General features: G+C 38.5%; 2 protein-coding genes across 3 annotated transcripts in view; one reads left to right on the top strand and one right to left on the bottom strand.

Annotated features, from left to right (window-relative positions):
- Positions 1-420: 420 nt before the first annotated feature.
- eef1a1l3 (eukaryotic translation elongation factor 1 alpha 1, like 3) lies at positions 421-3,428 on the top strand. Its single transcript, XM_059327357.1, has 7 exons — positions 421-659; positions 1,059-1,238; positions 1,315-1,611; positions 2,151-2,301; positions 2,459-2,715; positions 2,789-3,023; positions 3,110-3,428. The coding sequence occupies exons 1-7, from the start codon at positions 516-518 to the stop codon at positions 3,214-3,216; spliced, it is 1,371 nt and encodes a 456-aa protein (XP_059183340.1). The 5' UTR covers positions 421-515; the 3' UTR covers positions 3,217-3,428.
- Positions 3,429-4,896: 1,468 nt separating this feature from the next.
- asap1b (ArfGAP with SH3 domain, ankyrin repeat and PH domain 1b) overlaps positions 4,897-21,933 on the bottom strand; it is a 74,926-nt gene continuing 57,889 nt past the window's right edge. The window contains exons 15-28 of one of the 2 annotated variants that reach the window (XM_059327354.1): positions 21,684-21,817; positions 21,330-21,421; positions 21,053-21,239; positions 18,806-18,891; positions 16,503-16,618; positions 16,341-16,408; positions 15,145-15,252; positions 13,374-13,602; positions 10,500-10,661; positions 8,651-8,729; positions 8,008-8,072; positions 7,372-7,928; positions 7,090-7,212; positions 4,897-6,273 (exon numbers count right to left, since the gene is read on the bottom strand). In XM_059327354.1, the coding sequence (XP_059183337.1) occupies positions 6,199-6,273; positions 7,090-7,212; positions 7,372-7,928; positions 8,008-8,072; positions 8,651-8,729; positions 10,500-10,661; positions 13,374-13,602; positions 15,145-15,252; positions 16,341-16,408; positions 16,503-16,618; positions 18,806-18,891; positions 21,053-21,239; positions 21,330-21,421; positions 21,684-21,817 (2,081 nt within the window). In that variant the 3' untranslated portion in view covers positions 4,897-6,198. The remainder of the gene's footprint in view (positions 6,274-7,089; positions 7,213-7,371; positions 7,929-8,007; positions 8,073-8,650; positions 8,730-10,499; positions 10,662-13,373; positions 13,603-15,144; positions 15,253-16,340; positions 16,409-16,502; positions 16,619-18,805; positions 18,892-21,052; positions 21,240-21,329; positions 21,422-21,683; positions 21,818-21,933) is intronic. The other variant, XM_059327356.1, reaches the window with a different exon arrangement.

Below are 21,933 nucleotides of genomic sequence, written 5' to 3'. Positions count from 1 at the left end.
TGTGGTTAGATATATGTCGGGAGAGGTTATTTTTACGGCTCTTTTTAAAAACTGCCATCTCCAAATGAGACACCTGGTTATAATTTGAGATCATGAAGTGATTCGTGGAGGTTGGCTTTAAAGGAAAACTGACTGTAACTGCCTAAAGATCATTTAATTCTTCTTACTGCTGTTCACAAAAAAAACACATTTATAAAGACTTCTTTAAGCTTTCAACCTTTTACATTTTCTTTTTGTTCAAGCTACTTTAATACTTAACTATTCAACTTGTTCCTTATTTTGTATGTAGAAGTTGCAGCAGCAGTTACAGACAGGCAGCAGCCACTAATTAAGCTTAATTAAGCTGCACACCTGTCTCCAATCACCCGTCCTCATGTGGTCAGGTGGAGCTTATAAAGTCACTCCGAGGTGGCTGGCCAGACCCATTTAACAGAAGAATTTGGGAGTGAGAACACAGTTATTTCCTATAACAAGCTTACAGTTAATTAGTTTGGTGAGAAAATCCAGAACCAACCATGGTGAAAGAGAAGATTCATGTTAATGTGGTGATCATCGGTCATGTCGACAGTGGCAAGTCGACCACCACCGGCCACCTCGTCTACAAATGTGGTGGTGTCGATCAGAGACGACTGGAGAAGTTTGAGAAAGCTGCAGCACAGGTAAAGGAGGGGGGAATACTGTAAAATACCTTTAAAAATGGCTACGGGGCATCTCAGTAAATTATAATCTCATAGAAAAGTTTATTTGTCAGTAATTTAATTCAAAAAGTGGAAATACAATATCCATTACACACAGCATGAAACATTTAATTCATTTATAATTATGGCTCACAATGCAGACCTAAAATGTAGTGTCTCAAAAAATTTGAATCTTACATAAGACCAATTTTAAAAGTGTTTAATGTGTAAATGTTGGCCTCTGAAAAGTATGTCCATCTATATGCACTCAATACTTGTTTGGGGCTGTTTGACATGAACTACTGGAAATTGACTTTTTCATGATATTTTTAATTCATTGAGATTCACCTGTATAAAACTTTGTTCTGTTTTTTTTCGCAGATGGGGAAGAGTTCCTTCAAGTTTGCCTGGGTGCTGGACAAGCTGAAAGCTGAGCGTGAGCGAGGAATCACTATCGACATTTCTCTGCTGAAATTTAACACTCAGAAATACACCATGACTATAATTGATGCTCCAGGCCACCGTGACTTCATCAAAAACATGATAACTGGGACTTCACAGGTAAGCAGCACAGAAGAGCTTCACTTTCTGTACTCTGAAGTTATTTTCCTCACCTGTGTTTTGAATGTAATTTCAGGCTGATGTTGCCATCCTGGTGGTCTCTGCTGCTAAAGGAGAGTATGAGGCAGGTGTGTCAAGAAGTGGTCAGACCAGAGAGCACGCCTTGCTGGCGTACACTCTGGGCGTGAAACAGATCATAGTCTGTGTGAACAAGATGGACGTGACTGAGCCACCCTACAGCCAGAAACGCTTCGACGAAGTGGTGCGTGGCGTGAGCGGCTTCCTCAAGAAGATTGGCTACGACCCCACCTCTGTGCCTTTTGTTCCAATTTCTGGCTGGACTGGGGAGAACATGATCACAGCAACTCAGAAGGTAATTGTTTTTTTTTTTATTTTAACCCTCCTGTTATGTTGTGGGTCAAATTGACCCATTTCAAAGTTTTAGAATAAAAAATAAAATGGTTAAAAGTATATTTTCATGAAAATAAAATCTAACATAAAAAATGTATTTTATACCTAGGGCTTTCCAATGTACATTAAAAAAAAGTTTTAACATGCATTTTTTTAAATGAAAAACAAGTGAATTAGTTATTAGCTCTGAGTTATTAATAAAATATAAACAATGTTTATTGGGATTTTTAAATTTTCTGATACTTTTGGATTATTAAATTTATAAATGTTATTGCTGTTCCTGGAAAAAACGAACATAACAGGAGGGTTAAAGTTGAAGTATTCCTTTAAGTAAACGTTTATTGGGATTTTTTTTTTAGACACTTTTCAATCATTAATCATGCCCTGACTCAAATTAACCCATGAACATTATTGCTTTTCCTGAGAAATAAACATAACAGGAGGGTTAATGTTTAAATGTCTGCTAAGGACATGCAACAATAAGCAAAAGTTTGTCTGCAGATGCCTTGGTTCCAAGGATGGAAATCAAGACGAAGAGAAGGGCATACAAGCGGGAGAACTCTACTAGAAGTCCTGGACTCCATTCAGCCACCTGTACGCACCATCAACAAGCCCCTACGATTACCTCTGCAGGATGTCTATAAAATTGGAGGTTAGAAATCAAACACAAAGTGGACTATAATCATGTGAAGTTGCTCTTTGTTCCAAGCCTCAAATGATTAGGGTTAATGCGGTACAGGTGTGCAGAACAGCAATGTTTCAGCTGATAAAATGCCTTTAAATTTCAATGACTTTCTTCCTCGTTTTAGGAGTTGGGACCGTTCCAGTGGGTAAGATTGAAACTGGCATCTTGAAACCAGGCATGACCCTGATGTTCTCCCCTGCCAAGCTCACTGCCGAGGTGAAGTCCATCGAGATGCACCACCAGGGGCTGCAGACGGCTCTGCCGGGGCACAATGTTGGCTTCAACATTAAGAACGTGGCCGTCAAGAACCTGCGGCGTGGAGACGTGGCCGGCAACGCCCAGCAGGACCCTCCATCAGACGTCAGCAGCTTTGAAGCTCAGGTCTGTTTAATGGTGTTTGATTATTGATGGATCTCGTTGTTGCACCTGTGCTGATGTGTCTTTGTGTCTTTAGGTGATCATCCTGAACCATCCAGGGAAGGTGAAAACCGGCTACTCCCCCGTGCTGGACTGCCACACCGCCCATGTGACCTGTCGCTTTGCTGAGCTGAAGGAGAAGATTGACCGGCGCACGGGAAACAAGCTGGAGGACCACCCGCAGGTACTGGTGTCTGGAGACGCTGCTACAGTCAAACTGGTTCCCATCAAGCCCATGTGTGTGGAGAGCTTCTTCACATACCCTCCTTTAGGTAAATCAATCAAGTCTGAAGCTGTAAATCTGCCCAATATTCATTCCTGAAATGTTTTACAGTTCATTTTGTTTTTTTTCCCACAGGTCGCTTTGCAGCACGAGACCTGAAGCAGACGGTCGCTGTCGGCGTCATCAAGTCAGTGGAGAAAGACACGGCATCAAAACCTCACAAAGCCCAAGTGTGTAAATAATTTGTTTGGTTTACCAGTAAATTCTGGTATGGCTGCTTTTGTGAACAGTTTTATTTGGTAAAAATGCATTTTTTGTGTTGTGACACAAAGTATTTATGTTGTCTTAAAAAGTGATTTATTCCTGTGTTAATGTTAAATCCAAGAAGCTGTAGAGTTGGATGGAAACTTTTGTTTGCGATAACAAAATAAAAGATTTATTTGAAGAACTTTAACTTGAAAATTTGTCTTGAATGTTCTTGAACAGTAAAAAACAAGCTAGAAATCCTTATAAATGTATTTTTGAGGTTGGGTTTAAACACTGCAATGTGTATAAAATACTTGAAAGTAAAGTGTTTAGCCTTTAACATGGTTCATCGGAGAGATTTAGAGAGACTTGAGATTTCTTTTCTGGGGCTAATATTTGAGGGTTTACTTGTATAAATATTAACACATGGGCTCCATTTTTGCATTTGCATGGAAAACCCCTATGTGGACTGCAACATGTCCTCGAGTTTGATGATCCATAAATGTGAATTTACAAAAATCTTAATGCTGCTGATTGTTAATTGCATTACATTAATCATCTTGGCAACACAAAATCTCAACTGAAATGTATACATGTACTATTTAAGACAATTATTGGTGCATTTGTACTCAATTGGCTTTAGCAGCAGTGGTGGAAGAAGTAATAAGTAAAAATACTGCCACACTGCTGAGTTACACCACTACAAGTAAGAGTCCAAATGAAGTAATATGTATAAGTCCACTTAAATACAATGTAGGTGGATGAAGTATTTTTTTGTGGTTGCACCATTTGACACCTTGCCAACCCTTATTTGTCACTGACCCATATAGGCATTTTACTGTTGTCCAGGTAGAGCTTATTTTAACTAAATTGTCATTTGTAAACATGCATATTACTAACGGTGGCAGCTAAATGTAGGGGAGTAAAAGGTAGAATATTTGTCCCTAAAATTTAGTGAAGTATAGAAACATTTTCAACTAAAGTACAAGTACCTCAATTGTACTTAAGTACAATAAATGTACTTTCACCATTGGCCTTTAGACCATGAAATATGGCAACTATATAGAAAATGTGCTTCAACTTACAGGTGCCATACACGACATTCAGAAAATTAAAATTGCAGTAAACATATTTACTAGATAAATTTATAGTGGAGTAATGGTGTCCTGACCAGACAGTGTGTTGTAATTCATGCTTTAGTTCTTTGTGGCAGCTGCTCCAACTACACATAGATATTATTGCATGCGAGTACTAAGTGCATTAAAACTGACATCAAGATAAGTCCATGTGTTGAGTCTATAATGAGAGCCATGTGGAATAATTATTGATAAACTTAATTCCATAAGTAATTGTCTGTGAAATAAGTGTAGTGGACAAAAAGAATATTTCCATTTGAATGTAGTGTGGTAGTATAAAGCATAAGATGTTGAATAATCTACTGCTGCATGGCCTTGATTAGATTGAACAGACAGATATAAGAGCAGTATTGATCTTCTCATCTAAGATAACCTTCCACTTCCCAGAGAATCTACTACGCCTTAATCTTGAGTCTTACTGTAACTTCAATAAGCTGCTTAGAAATGCACTTTTCCCCTCTAATACCAGAGTGTTTGAATTCCAAGCGGAGGCACAAACAGATCTCAAATGGCTTTAAAGCAAAAAAAGCAGGCTCGGAGTTTAAGTACAGCACTTTTAATGATACAATGGGTTGATGGGTTTGTTCCTTAACATGGGAAAAACTGCAAGTCAGTGAGGACTGGGTGAAAATACATCGGCTCTCCGGCCGTTTACAAAGTCCACCGTGTTTCTAAAAGACATCTCTGGTTCACAGGCAAACCTGGAAATGTACTGGATCCAGTAACATGGAATGATATTACATGACTCAAACTTAAAAAAAAAAAAAATTCAAGCTCATGAGGTTTTTTTTTTCTCTTTTTCTTTTAAACAAGACACTGAATTGTGAACACAGGTTAAAGTGAAGTTTCTAGCCTGTCAGAAAATCAAGTTATTGCTAAGATGTCCTCTTGAGTTTCCCGTACTTGTCATTGATAGTGGCTTTAACAACAGGATACCCTTTTTTTGTGTAGTCCTGCTTTAATAGTGGCTCTTCAAACCCTGAGGTGAGCGTCCTTGAACGCAGCACTCCACTCAATTCCAGTCATTGTTACACCATGCACAGAGAAGGTCAAAGGACTGTGGAGATGGCGTCGAGTTCACACACAGAGCATACACACAGTGAACAGTGTAACAAGGAGTAAATTAGTGACCTACAGTGAACCACAGGCTTTGATATTCCACCACACAGTAGCAGCAGGTTTCTATACTGTAAAACAACCATAATACGTGTACACACAAAGCAAGCAAGAACAAGGAGTACATTTAATGTTTTCATTTCGGGGGAAGATCAGTGGGAGACTCCAGCCTCTTCAGTCAATTATGGTGGTAAACAGGGATGCAAGACACATATAGTGACATGACCTATTTCACATTCCTTTTCTTATTTGTCCTTTTTCCAGAAATATAAGCTGATAATTACTTGAGGGCCAGTAAAATCAATACAGATAAAATTCAAAGTCTACCGCCCTGATGCTTAATCTGACAGGTAGAGAGAGAGAGCAATGGTACATGTTTTGTACAATAAAACATGTATATACACTCACACACAAATATATATATTTACATACATATATACACAGTAACAGCATAAACATTTAGGTAAGTGCTAGGGTTTTGAGAGTGGCTTCGTCACAGCCGTGCTATAGGGTTAAGATAATACTGGTAAAGGAAGAATACACACATTCTTTGTACAGCATGGATGAGGCATCCATGGCTAGATGAGCCTTCTTGGGTTTCTTCTTCGTAGTTGTTGTATTTTTTTTTTCTTTAGGACACTTGTCATGTGACAAGAGGTGTTATGATAGCTATTTACAGGACCTCCCAATTTAGGGAGAGGTGTAGTGCAAGTCTCTCTCCGGCTGTCAGTCACTCAGGATGTGCACAAAAGACATGGGGAACACCCCTTTTCTGTCCGGTTCTCCTTCAATGTGCCCGATCTGGAAGGGTAAAGAAGAGAAAGTGAGAAAAACAAAAGTTGCATTCAGTGCTTGGCATACAGTGGTATGTTTCGCTGGTCAGCGGGTTAGACTTTTCTCAAATCCTCTGCAGTCAGTGGTGAGTTTTGTCTGTTATATTAGTATTATAATTAGTATTATGTTGTCACACAACAGCTTCTGCTAGCTTTGCGGTGAGCCGCAATGCAGAACTCACATAGGGAAACTGCCAATTTAAGGAAATGACCATAATCGCTAGCTTTGGGGTTAGCAACAATGCAGAACAGATAGAATATAAGTTTAATATTAAATTCTATATTTTTTCTATTGAACTTTTTTTTGATAATTTAGATTTTAGTCTGGTATGAACTGTACATTTTTTATTTGTTGTTTACTTGAGTACAGGGCATTCATGAATTTTTAATGAACTACTCAAGAAATACAAATGTTAAATATTTTTTTGGTTTTTACTTTAATTTAGATTTGACGCACTTTTATATTGATTGTTCATTGCCATTGGTCAAAATTTTTGTTTCTGTTGGTGTTCATTTGGCATTATCTTTACTTATGGACCTTGCTTTTTGCATGTTTGTTTCTTAAATATGTTGACTTTATTAGTTATTATTTTGTATACACTGTAATTGATTTATAGCTTCTTAAATCTATTTCATTTTTAATCTACTTGGGCCACAAACAAAATCTTGTTCAGGGCCTGGTACAGTGTTTGTTTTTGTTCTTTGAGGATGTTCAAAGAGGGCCAAGAAGTTCTAGAAATAACAAAAAAAGTGGACAAACAGAGTAGCATTGAAGCAGACTCACCCACCACTCCTGGTCCTCTTCTCCCGTAACTATAATCACCTCTCCTTCAACAAATGTCAGTTCGTCATCGTTGTCAGCCTGGCAGTCGTAGATCGTCTTCACCCGACGGGCTTTGCTTTTCCCCTGGACACACAAATAACAAAACTGTGAGTCTTCTTTCACCCTGAAGAAAACTAATACGCTCCTGACAACATCAGCGGGTAAAATACTCTCTGAAAGAAGTTTATTTGCTTAAAAAGTGGGAGCTCAGCAAGCCAAGAAATAAAAGAAGCATGCTCATACTGTGTTGATCTTCCTCGGGAGGGGCACTGGAGTCTCTGCAGTCCCTGTAGTCGGGGTCCCATTGGTGTCTTCAGCAGCTTGTTGGGTGGGGGTCCCTATATTGGCTTGCTGATTGGGTGACGGTGAGTCTTGAGGCTGAGGCTGCGGTTGAGGTTGAGGCTGACTTTGAGGTGGAGGCGGAGGTTGCGTTTGAGGCCTCTGCAGCGTCTCTCCTGGAGGCGGCCTGGGAGCGGACTCCACTGTTCCAGGTTTGGGGGGGATGTCTGAGAGATGAGGCTTGGGAGGCAGGTCTTTGAGCTGGGGTTTGGGCGGGAGGTCTCCCAGCTGAGGTTTAGGAGGAAGGTCAGAGAGCTGCGGCTTGGGAGGAAGTTCTCCGGGTTTGGGGGGAAGTTCAGACGGCTGCGGTTTGGGGGGCAGGTCTGCCAGCTGAGGCCTTTCTGCCAGAGGAGCCTTCTGCGGGGTGTCGGTTGCCGGCGGCGACTTCTGGAAGACCTCTGGAGGAAGGCTGGGCTTATCCATAGACGGGTGGTGAATGGTGTCAATCTTCCGCAATGCCACTGGAGAGAGAAGCATCAAGTTACTCAATAACCTCTTCGTTCATTTAACATCAAAATGAAAAACTGGCAGAGACTGTACCTTTCTGAGGTAGTTTGGGAAGAACCCTTGGACCAAGTGTAGACTTTGTGTTGCTTGAAGTAGTGCTGGGAAAAGATTTTCAAATGAAGTTAATTGAAAAGCAGAATCTTAAAAGATGCATGTACCTCATCAGCTGTAAAACATTTTATTATAGCAATTGATATATTTATAAAATTACTTTTTGATCAAAGGATTCTGGTAACTATGAAGCAAGCAAAGTACCCCTTCTGGGTTTTTAAAAAATGTAAAAGTATATTTGTTATTATTTATTATTATTTCACCATTTATCGAATGGAAATAATAATAATAACAATAAAAATCTGTAATAATTTTAATAATAGTTTGATAAAATTATTTATAACCACATATATAATATAAATATATTTACATATATAGAGATCAGCAACTCCCTCTTTGGGGTTTTATAAATACATAATGTTTGTTATTAATTTCGTTATTATTTCACCGTTAATGTAACAGGATTTAAAAAAATATATTTTTTATTATTAGTATTGCTGTTGTTACTATCATTATTATTATTATTATTATTATTAATAATAATAATAATAATAATAATAATAATTTATTACCATATATATTAATTTCAGGCCAATTAAGCTTCGCATTTCACTTTTTTTTGTACCTTTGCTGCTGAGGAATCCCTTCAAACTTGTTAGAAACAGGAGACATCTTGCTGACAGGCGGAGGGGTGGAGTCACTTCCTACAACATTGACATTGATGACGACAAACAGATTATTTAACAACATAACAGAGCACTAGCCAAGAGATTAATTTAATATAAATGTGGAAACAAATTAACATGCTGTGATGGTTGAAAAAAATAATGAGGGAGGCGTCATCTGGCTGAGCTTTCCATGAGCCCTTGTTATTTGGAGGTTGTGCAATAAAGTGTCATCAGTGAATTAGCGGTTGGGTGTTACTGTACGGGTGACACAAAGTGCACAAAACACCACAGAGGACAAATGATAAAAGTGGAATAACAGTAAAAAATGTCCCCGTTATACCCGTAAGGGACACAAGAGTGTAGGTAAGATGACTGAGGTATGTTTGTCATATTTTGTCTCCAAAACCCCCCAAAATAAACAAATCAATGCTTTCCTTTCTATCCAACCCCAAGTGAGTCAACTTGGGGATGCCTCTTTGTGCAGTATGAAAGTATGTTAACCCTTAATAAGGCACTCAAATTCCAAATTTCAACCCTAGAGAATATTGGAGGATATTACATACAGCCAGAATGTGTAAAAAAACATACGGACCCGGGGGAGGGGGGTAATATTTTGAGAAATGAATTCACAAGATTAAAGTGGCAAATCTACGAGAAAAAAATGCACCGATTTATGAGGTTTAAAGTGGTGAATCTTCAAGAAAAAAGTTGCTTTTTTCCAGTTTTTTTCTCGTAAATCTGTGACTATTTTTGCACAGATTTGCCACTTTAAATTTCTTGATTCTGCGACTTTTTTTCTTGTAGATTTGCCACTTTAATCAAGTAAATTTTCTACTTTTTTCTCCAAATATTACCCCTGTGACGTAGTCTGATCTTTGCTTATTAGAAATCCATGTGGGTCTACGACCTCACAGAGAGACATGGGGACCTCATTTTAGAAATCCGCTGAAGTTACCAAATACAGTTCTTCGCCCGATAAAGGGTTAATTGGTGAACTCATACTAAAATAACCTGAAGCCATCTTATCCATCTTTGCTCTCTTCAAATCAACCAGACTCCATTGACAAAAACAGTAATTTTACGTTGTAGAACACAGGTGGTCTACCTCTGCCTCAAGTTGTTAGTTTGTTTTTGTGCTTTGTATTATTATGTAACTTAGGTGAATTCAAGTTCACCCTTTAAAACACCAAAATCACACAATAACAAACAAAAACAAACTAAACAATCAAAGCAGCAGTAGACCAGCAACTCACGTGCCCTAAAGGTAAAATGACTGTATTTGTCAAAGGAGTCCGATGACTTTAAAAACAAGCAGAGTACCCCCCTCTGGTGATTTTTTAGAAATAGATAAATATCTTTATTATAGCACCCTTTATGTAATAGCAATTAATTTAATAAATGATTAACAATATTAGTACTTACAACTGATCTCTAATCATTTAAATAACATTTAAATATTATTTTTAGCCATTTTATATTGTTTGTGCATTAATATGTATTGATATATTGATATATGTATTTTTATAAAATGTTGAACACCCAATAAACATACTGTTGGGTGAAAAAAAACTGTATGTTGGAGCCCCAAACTAATTTATGTAAGGGGCCAAATTACAATTCAACATACCTTTGAATTCCACAAAGAGACATTAAAAAAAGCATCCAGAAGTCTGTATGACTTTAAATGAAAGAAATCTCTAAACATAAAATACATTCTTAAATTTAAAGGGTGGTAATATCATAGGTTCAGGCTGGAGCCATGCCCGAGTGAAACCCTGTTTAGAGGTGTGCTTGCTTGTGTCTCACCCCCAGTCAAGCCCCCTTTACTGTGTGGACTGTGAGAGAGCGGGCTGGGTGGGTCAGACAGGGTGCGTTTGTGTCCAGGAGGTGGGGGCGGAGGTCTCTTCTTGGACAGGGTGGAGCTGCCTCCTGGTGTGAGTGTAGAGGGAGGGCCAGATGGGGGAGGAGCTGGAGGAGCGATACATAAAACACATGAGGTGATGAAGCCCCCCGAAAAAACGTCATTCTGTAAAACATCCAAAACCCAGAACAGTAAAGGAGAGGATAATGAAGCATGGAGAGGAGAGGAGGAGCGGAAAATATGGAAAACGAGGAAGAAAACAACGTAGTGTCTGGACAAATTATAACAGAAATGTCCGAACGGGAATGCAAAATAATGGAAAAGGACACCGATTCAGGGTGTGGGCACATTTTTGGTGTCAAACTCTGTGAATTTGTTCATGAATATGCCTGTTTGTGTCTAATGGGACTCCAAAGCACTCACTGCTCACTAATATAGAGCGAAAGCAGCTAATAGAGAGCTCAGCCAGAGAGGAATCAGCTGTGGTGAAGAGTTTACAGCTCAAGGATGGTGGGACATGATTCCAGTATGATAAAAATTCACGTAGGCAAGAAATAATTAAGTGGAGACTCTCGGCTTGCCTACGTGGTCCCATTGTTGACTTAAATAAACACCACCACCCTGTGAATGTGAGCTGTAAAGGAGGAAACAACTGAAGGAGAAGTATATATGGGGCACACAGCCGAGTAAGGGGGGAGAACATAAAACCAGGATATTCACTGATGTATGGTCGAGTGCCAGCCAGTGTGGCGTAGTGCGAATGAGAGCCAAGGAATGCCAAGTGTGGAGCTGAAAGAATAGAGAAACAAAAAAGAGAAAGAAAAGAGAGCGAGATGAGGAGTGTGGGAGAGAATCTACAGTATGTCAGTCTTTAAAAGAGCTGCTCCCACACACTGTAAAATAACAAGATGAAATCTTATCAGTGGCAAGCAAAGAAAAGAAAAGAGGAAAAAAATGGCGCGTAGCTGGCCCCCGGGGCCGAACTCGTCAGCACCCACTGAGAGAGAGCGCTGCACTGCTGGTCTGTAGCATCGGAAGAGTTAGCATGTTGCTCTATATGTATGCAAGTCATTTAGCCTCTTAATCAGGCTTCTCATCTTATTTTTGCAGAAATCAAACTCAAAAACGTCACTTGTTTCCAGTTCTGTTAAAACACTTCAATAAAAATACAATTTATTATTATTTTATTATTATTATTATTTATTTATTATTTTATTTTTTTCTATTTTAGGCATCAAAAAACGTTAATTTTGAACAAATGAACATTTTAATTACACTTTTATTTATGATATTATATATCGATTATAAAGTCATGGAAAAAAATTATTAGACCACCCTTGTTTTCTTCAGTTTCTTGCTCATTTTAATGCCTGATACAACTAAAGGTACATTAATTTGGACAAATATAATGAAAACAACAAAAATAGCTGATGAGAGTTTAATTTAAGAGCTGATATCTAGACATTTTATATGGTTTTCTTGAAATGATTTGGGTTATTATCAAGAAAACCATGGAAAATGGCTAGATATCAGCTCTTAAATCAGCTTATCAGCTATTTTTGCTGTTATCATTATATTTGTCCAAACAAATGTACCTTTAGTTGTAAAATGAACAAGAAATTGAAGAAAAAGGGTAGTCTAATATATTTTCCATGACTGTACACTGTACCATAATCTTAGGACTCTACAATGCATTTTCTTCTACATGGACCCTCACATGATGGAAGATGCTGACTTCTTTCCTGAAACATGCAGTTTTAGTCTCATTCTTTTAGAATAAATCAAGCATGTAGCCATCATGTTAATATGTAAAACTGTTTTACAGGGTTTTTGTATTAAAGCGAGTGGACTAAAAACAATGAACAGCTGCAGACGGAGTAAGTGTTATTCTGCTAGCTCCAGCTGAGAAAATCTGCCAGCGACAGTCGTCACTTCAGCCAAAAATTTCAACCGTTGCCAGCCAGAAATGAGAAGCCAATTTTTGTTCACTAGTGCGTGAAAGCAAAGACTGATTGTTAAATAAACGGTTAATCTGTTGTGTTATCTTCATGAACTGTGTGAGAACAGAAGGCCTGATAGGCGTAGCAGCAGTAACTCGGGTCTATCGAAGCGACTGGAAACAAGTGAAATTTCACACCTGTTGTTTTAAGAAAAATAAGATTTAAATGATCAATAATGGATTAAAATGACTTGTTGGGATGGGTGTTTTGCAGTGGAAGCATGTTTTTAACCATGAACTAAAAAGCTACGTGTTAAACCCCTCCACAGAGGGAGGAAAGTTATCTTTAATTCTAATTCTGCAGAGACAGCACGCCCACAGTGCACCGTGTGTACCATGTGTCGAGGAAAATGATGGAGTGTGTATCCAGCTTCCGTTTCACATGCCTGACTAACCATCTTCACCCTGCCCTCTCCTGCAGCCATGTTTTCCTGAAGGTTTACTGTGTAAGCATTCTTAATGACACCTGCATCCCGCCCTCTGATCTGTGTGTTGACAAATTGCATTCCACTGCAGGGTGTGTGTTTGTTTGTGTGTGTGTGGACTGACTGACAGCGCAAGAAACTCTCCAGAAAAGTGATTACGAAGCATTCCTCTGCACCTAACCCTGTCCTGGATATAATCAAACATTAACAGACATAATAAAGTGCAGTTTGAAAGTCTACAGTAATCAGACACAGCGGAGAACGCAGTTTGCATTACAAGCAAAAGAGATATTAGCAGAACACGATCTCCTGAATTTATTGACTGTCACGGTTATAAGCTATGTAAAACTGTGCTGATGCTGTCTGGTTAAGCACTCGGAGCAGGCAGGTCTGACCTTTGCCCTGGTTCCTGGGCGGCAGCGGCGGCCCGTCAGCCACGGGGGAGGAGGTGAGGTCGGTGGAGGCGCTGTACATCTGGTTGGTGAAGGCGCTGTAGGACAGGCGCTGCTGTTTGTCCCGTTGGCTGATGAAGCCCGGCAGGGAGAGCTTGTCGTGGGGGGACAGGCTGGAGGAGTGGCAGAAGCTCTGAGGCCTCGGGGAGCGGTCCTTCTTGATGGGACTGGGCTGCAGAGGGACATGAGACAGTTAGATAGATAGATACATAGATAGACAGACAGACAGACAGACAGACAGACAGACAGACAGACAGACAGACAGACAGACAGACAGACAGACAGATAGACAGATAGATAGATAGATAGATAGATAGATAGATAGATAGATAGATAGATAGATAGATAGATAGATAGATAGACTTTATTTATCCCAAGCTGGGAAATTATAGTGTAGCAGCAGTATTACACACAGAGACAATGACAACACAATTAAATAAAAAGAACAACCTAGGCATACTTCAAGCAATAAAATATAAAAATACAAGAAAAATACAAGAAAATGTTATGTAAAAATAAAGTGTCTAAAGGAGTATGTATTAAGGAGTAGAATTCCAGTGCAGAATAAATAAGTTGAGACAGAGCCAAAGAATAAGGAAGAATAAGTCGTTGCTCTTTGATTCTGCAGAGCCGACATCCTAACCTGACATGCACCTGCTGTAAATGAACTGTTTTACATTTTAGGTAGGCTTGTCAAAAGTATTGATACTCAAAAAGGTATCGATACTAAAACGTTGTATCCGGATACGATACTCATTTTCAAAAGTATCGAGTATCTGAAGCTTGTTATCATAGTTGCAGTTTCTTTTTGCACAACTGTTTTTTATTATAAATATTTAACCTGTGGTTCTGTTAATTTTAACATATTGCATTTTTCTTGTCAATAAAAATATTTCTGTTAAGTTTTGGGGTCTTTGTTTTTATCCTTGTGGTATCGAAAATGGTATCGAGTATCGAATATTTTCCTGAGTATCGGTATCGAGTTAAAAATTTTAGTATCGTGACAACCCTAATTTTAGGAAATACAGTACTTCTGGTTAAATGTACAAATTGAACTTTTCTCGATTTTAAATGTCTAAAAATGACTTGAGCTGTTATATATTTTGTTGAGTTGTGTACTAACATTATCCCAAATGTGTCAAACTATATTTAAACCCAGAAAAATCCATCTTTTTATTCAAGATAAGTCTTTTTTATTTTATTGCACATGTGGATTGATGTTGCCTGCCAGAATTTGTCATAAAATTGACTTTTTATCCAGTTTAAAGCCACATTTTTCAGATCTTGGTTGTTTTTCACTATATCCTTTAACATAATGAAGGATTTTAGTCATCAGACGTCTGGCTCTTAAGTTATCAAAGAAACAAATGTTAGCGGCAGCTCGGCTTGAAGCTCGGCTCGCAGCTAGCAAACTGATTTATTCTGTGTTTTCACTGGTTTTAATCACTGGTCCGTTTGTTTTGGGAGAGGAGACCTCTACAGATAAACTGTCTCGTGGTATAAAGCTCCTGATCGATGAATTCTAACCAGGAGAAGCTGACTACAGTGACGGCAATGGCAGTGAAACAACTTCTATAATCCCACACTCCAAACTCTGAGCTCTAGAGCAACACTACTCAGTAGTTTTTATTATTAGATTCAGCAGCACATTATGGGGCATGATGAAAACCTGATTGAATTCAAGCTGAATGTGAAGCTCCTTAATGTTTCAAACCTTATCATCGAGGTCGTCGTCGCTCTCGTCCATCTCCTCCAGTCTGAGGCTCCACTCGTACTCCACATGGATGTGAGGGTTGAACTTCCCCTCTGCAGCCTGCACAAGCTGACACACACACAAATTCATTGGTTACACACATGAAAATAGATCCCAAATCATTAATAATCCAATGCAAAACAGCAACAAGATAAAGAAGTTACATCAATATCAGCTTCCAAGTAGTAAGAATGCTCTTGATGACTAATTTTCCTAATGTTTAAATGGAAATTTTAATGTTATTTTTTGGGCCATCTTTTAGCTGTATCGATAATGGAGAGATACAGAATGAAAGGGAGAGTCGAATTTGACCTGGGCTTCCTGCTTGTGAGGACCAAGCCTCTGTGGTATGCGCTCTACCAGGTGTGCCAACGGGACACCCCAAAAATGTCAAAATTCAGCAAAATTTAATGTGTAAGGTTAAACACTGTCTGTAAAAAATATTGTGTATGTTGCAACCATGATTCCCTAAAAGCTGTTAATCCTTTATAACATATATTCAACTGAGAACTGTACAAAGAAAAAATATTTCACAATCCAACTGATAAACCTTTTTCTTTTTGTAAATATACATTATTCTGAGTGTAATGCATTCAGTTTTTATTTACATTTTACACAGCGTCACAGCTTTTTTAGAATGTGGGTTGTATGAGAGCAATTTAGAAATCTCTAATGCCATTTTTCAATAACCAAAAAGTATTTTTCCAGTACACATACATATACATACATATATATATATAGATACATACCTATATACATATATATATATACATATGTGTGTGTATACATATACATATACATATACACACATATATACATATACATATACATACACACACACACATATATATATATATATAATCCTGTATTTAAAGTAGTGTTTTTGTGTATGTCTGCACACTCATTTTAGCGTTAATAATGAACATACATTAACAATTATTTCCACTCTGTTATCACTGTTGCCTGAGGCTGGAGACAGACCTTTGACTGCCATCTAGTGTTATAAATAATCTTCATAATAACATGTTTAATCAACCATCTATTCTCCACGACCTTTTCTTTGGTTCATATATATTTTTGTGATTTAATGGTTTTCTTTAGAGCATTAAAATCGCCTCTGATGCCCAGAATCAGCAGCCGGGTGGTCCGGTACTTACTGCCTCCTCACACTGAATGTTCTTCAGTCGCCTGGCAACATCCAGCGCCGTCTCTCCGTTCTGATTGGCTGAAGGGAGCGGAGGAATAATCAACAGTTAGGAGTCTGATACGAGCGCACAGATGACATTAAACGAGAGGATGAACCTCGACGTGTGACTCACTGATATCAGTCGCCGGCTTGCCCCTCAGGAGTAACTTGAGGCACTCGGGCTTCTCGTACATGCTGCAGTAATGCAGGGCGGTGTTCCCCCACTCCGTCTGCTTATCCAGGTTACCGCTGGGACAAAACACACAAACACACAAACACACACAGTCAGGACAAAGGTCACGAGCCTCAGGGTGTTTTCCACAGTCCTGCAGCTTCAGGTTAATGTGTTATTACCCAGGATTTTGTGATTTAGCATAACAGGATTAAAAAAACAACAACAACAACCTTTAACCTTGTTTTTTCCTTCAACCCTCAATTTCTTTAATGATTTATTTTGGAAAAAAGCACCACATGCTATACATATATTAACTATTAATATTTTAACAACTCCTCCACCTCCCGTCAGCAGCTACGAGCACATAATTCATAATTTCATTTATAATAATTAATCTGTGTAATTAGGACTTTCTATAGAAATCGCTTGAAATAATTCAATTTGTCACTGTTACATATATACATACACATCTGTGTACATGCCTCTTTTTACATAAAATGTATTTCTATATTTCTTCTATTTTTATTTCTATTTGTCCATATCTCTATTTACTTAGGACGTACTGCATTTGTATTTAATATTATTTTTGTATATTTAGTATACCGCGCTATTTTATCTTTATTTCATTTACATCCTTACTTATGTCAATGGCTGTTTCTGCAGTAACAAAGCAATTTCTCCCCGGGGATCAATAAAGCATTTCTAATTCTGATTCTTAAGAATCTCCGCTTTTAAAAACAGCTGCAATTCAGTCAATGTTTCATTGAATTTTTGTGCTGTGACTCTTGGTCTCAGCAGAATTATTCATGGCTTCTCAGTTGTTTTGAAGAGTGCAGAATTCAATGTGTTTTACAGGATCTGGTTAGTGACAAAGATTTATTTTTGGCGAAATTTCAAATGAGAATAAAGTGCTTTTGATTAAATATTACTAATTTAAGCTTAGATTTGGTTTAATTTCCTGACTGACGCATTGTTCAAGTACCTTCGGAAATATGATAATCCGACAATTATTTCTTCACACTTTCTGGCTGTAATAAATGGTGCAAAGTTGGCCTTTTCTTTTGCCTATTTTGTCTATTTTTAACCTGCTTGTGGGGTTAAGAGGGTTAAAAATCTGAGGTGAGTAATTAAAATCAGTCATAAAAACACAGAATAACACAAGACAGCTATTTAGTTATATTAGCTGTACCTAACTGACTTCAGGCTCCACTGATACAGCAGGTAAATAACCCTTTAGTTTTCTTGTAGCTCCCAGAAAGGGCAAGAAAAATATCTTAAATAATAAGGGCTAAGCATGACACAGTATGAGCACAGCCATTAATTAATGAGAGGGTTCCACTTCTTGTGTGTGCAGTCAGAGCAGTGGTGGGTAAACAATTGAAAAGAGAGGAATAAATTAAGGCAGAGAACAAGTGCTTGACCCATTTCTGTTTGCCTTGTGGGAATCTGAGCTGAGCTGTGCAGCAGCGCTAAGCTTTCCTCTGCACTTCCACTGCTTTATTACAGACTGAAGCACACAACAAGAAAGACTCACAGCAGTCAGACGGCTCACGTTTGATACTATGTGTTTGCACAAAACTGTTGTTTACTCCATCATTTGGTTCTAAACCGCTGATGTTTTGAAATAAATCTTGAAAGCTTTATCATACATGGATAGCAGAAATTAATCCACGCTCTTATGCAATTCTATTATGGCTTTTTGGTGAATATGAATCTTAACCCTCACAAATCCACATTAGGACTTGAAAGGCACACAGAACACAACATTTTTCAACCAAATCATGTGTGACTAACATAAAATACTGATATTTCCTCCAAATGATATGATTTAACATGTCTAATTTAAAATATCATAAAAAATAAACTGTTTGCAGTAACCAGATACTGTAAAAAAACAATAAATTATGCATCTCTTACTGCAACTGTGAAGCCATGAATGACTCGACTAAGACCAACAGTCATGTGACTGAACTGCAGGGTGTTTACACAGAGCAGAGAGGAGAGGACATTCATGTGCAGCCCCAATTTTTACTAATATTGATAACACTTGTGGCACTTGGAAAATATTCTATATATACATTTCATGTTCAGAAAAACTTGCATTTGTCGTTTTTATGATTAATGGCCTTTTAACTGTGTTACATTGCATGATTGTGCTGTTTTCCATCGAGGTGCAGGACTGAAAAACCGAGCCACAGCGATTAAAATGTGACAGGAGCATGCTGAAACTGCTCGGATTAAAAAGAGGGCTAAAAATGTACCTGTTCTGCACGAGGAAGTCCACTAGATGCAGTGAGGTCTGGTCAGCAGTCCGTACAGAGTAGTGCAGTGCTGTCTCTCCGGATTCCTGCAGGGGGCCATCAAACACAGCAAAGACACGGTGAGACAATCTTGGGCAGCATCCATTCTGTATTCTCTCCCTCTCTATGTCTCTTTCAGCATTTAAACAAGCTGCAGTAAACAAAATGGCTCCTAAAAATAATATTGCAGCAGGCGTGAAGCTAAGAGTTGTACATTTTTTGCAGTAATTTAATCTTTTTCTGTGAATCAAAACCCGATGTGGATGTCGTTTCTTTACTTGCAGCACAAAAGATGGAGAAAAAAAGAAAAGATGAAGGAATACATGTGCTGTGTATTTGACTGTATCTACAGGAAAGAATAAGGACTGTATGTAGTCATGCATCCCTGTCGTGCTGTTTGTGTCTGCGTTTTGAGAGGGGGGGGTGTCACTGTGCTGTCAGCAGCCATTCAGATGTACTGACAACAGCAGATCAGATATCGGTGAGTCAGACTTCATAGCGCAGACAGCAGCAGCTCCCTCTGTCACCGAGCGGTATCCCGTTTTATTCTGCTGCTGCGCCGTTCGCTTAATTTTTCATCAGAGAACTACCACGTCTGTGTTATAAAACCTTGACCCATTTATGTCAGATTAAGTCTGATCACCCGCGTTGTTTACGGTGCAGCATCTTCACCATCCACCGCTTGTTATTTAACTTTCATTTGTGCCTGAACCAGGCGGGGAAACAAAGACGTCAAGCCACAGAATGAAAAACAGAAACATGAATTATGCCGCCACAGATGTCGTCATCTCAGTAAATATGAACTCAAAATGAGATGATGTCCTTCATGTGGTGCTGGTTGCTGGATATCCCCACCTGCTGGTGACTTTACTCGAATGACTCAGAATTTTTCAACAGTTACATCCGTTTTTACACGCCCAATAATTCAACAAATGTGTCAGCTTTGGTTGTGCTGCTAACATTAAAGGACAAACCACTGCAATAACGTACATGGAGCTCTGAGAGAGACATTTATGGGATTTGTAGTCTAACATGAGGTCATTTTGTGTGATAAAATGTAATAAAACAATCCTGCAACCATGTAAGAGCATGGTGACATGTAGCTAAGATTCAAGGCATCATACTAACCTAGACTGTGAACGTAACATAATATATTATCTCTGAGAAATTAATCATAAACAATAACAAACATGTTTTCCTGGGTTGAACCTTGCGTTGCAACAGAAGATGAAGGTGAATGATTTATGCTTCCAAAAGCACTTAAAGATTACATTTTTAATATTCAATAGTATATATTTCCAGCCAAAATGAACTGGGTATTTACAAATGGGGCTGGAACTAACAATTGTTTTCAATTTCCATTAATCTGATGATTACTTTATTGATAAATCCAATATTTCTTTGGTCTGTAAAATGTCAGAAAATAGGAAAACATTACCAAAACTAGTGCTTTTTTTGTGGTTGGAAGAATCGGGCAACACTAAAGATTTAGTGGTTATGATGAAATGATTTATTGCTGAGCGTTTAGACTCACATGTTTCCTTCAAAAGTTGGTAGAGACCAAAACAGAGCTATTAAAGAATGACTTGCATTTGTCAGCTGACAGTAAGCACAACAACAAGTTTGCAAAATCATATTAAAAGGTTATGAAATGTCCACTTGTTTCCACTGCCCATAAGTGGCCACAATGGTTGGTAAATTACTTTTGGATGAAGGCAGTAATCTTGACTGACAATAAAAATAAAACAATAAAACCAAAATGATCCACATGACTAGATATCAGAACAAAACATGGTAACACTTTATATTAAGGTCCTTGTAATAACCATTAATTAACAAGTAATAAGGCCCTTGTAAGTCCTTACAAGATGCTTATTAACATTGTTGTGTGCTTATAAGCTTATATAAGTGTTAATAATGGCATTACAAACACCCATGACCCACCCATTATGTCTTTGCTACGCCTTTATTAATCTTTTTTGGTTTGCTTATTGATATTAAAATATTCTTTATTGCTCATCTCTTTTAAGTTTACTATATGTAAACTATGCTTTTTGCAACTACCGGATCTAAAGCGAGAACAATGCCTTATTACTTGTTAATTAATGGTTATTAAGGACCTTATTATAAAGCGTTACCAAAAACATTTACTTTTTGGTCAATCTACTCTCTTTTTTCATACAGCTCCCTGTGAATGTATCAACTCACCGGTCCAACCTCAGGGAGCGGCTCCATTAGTTCAACCCCCTCTGCGTAGACCTGGATGAGGGACAGCAGATCTCTGTTCTGAACCGCCTCAAACAGCTCGATCATTTTAGCTGCCGCGGACGTGCACGTCTTCCTCGCATACTTGTGGTCCACATATTTAGCGTTGATGAACTCCTTCCTCACAGTCCTGTAGAGGGGGAGATGAGGGATTCAGTCAGCTGTTTGTGCATAAAACAAACCCAGTTTTCAGGCAGTTTTCTGCTCTCAGAGTACTCACATGTCACTGGATGGAGTGGGCTTTGGTGTAGGGGAAGTGAGGTTTCCCTCCATGATCTCATTGAAACTACTGTTCCCTACATTCTTGGCCAGCTGGGGGAGAACGAGGAAAAAAATCTGCATTAGATCACGATATTAGGACAGCATTAACATGTTCACAGAGACAGATGAGCACAGCGGTTGTTGGAGTTTGTATCTCTGCTGCTTTAAGGATCAAATTCTGCTCTCTGCTGTGTTTCCACTGCTCTTTCATTATTTCTAATATTTCACTGGAGATGAAAATAGTAAAGGGTGTGGTGACTTCTGTCTCAAAAAAAGTTATTTATTCGCTTGGTAGACCGTTTCCCTGACTCACCAAGAGTTCTGAGGTTCCCAGCTTGTCGAGCTCCATGGACTGGATGCGGGAGATGTGGACCCCCATCTCTCGGTGGATGCCAGAGCACTCGATGCAGGTCAGGATCCCCAGGTTGGTGGACAGCCACTTAGGATCTAAAAACACAGACAATATGAAAAAATGTGTGTTAATACTCTCCATAATCTACAGTACTTGGTTGCTGGTATAATCAGTGTGACTACAGGTGGATGGACAGGTGGTTTTAAGTACA

The sequence above is a fragment of the Centropristis striata genome, chromosome 23 (assembly GCF_030273125.1).
Source record: "Centropristis striata isolate RG_2023a ecotype Rhode Island chromosome 23, C.striata_1.0, whole genome shotgun sequence".
In the NCBI taxonomy this organism is placed as follows: Eukaryota; Metazoa; Chordata; class Actinopteri; order Perciformes; family Serranidae; genus Centropristis; species Centropristis striata.
Note: the sequence above shows the minus strand (reverse complement) of the source record. Positions and strands in the feature narration are given on the sequence as shown.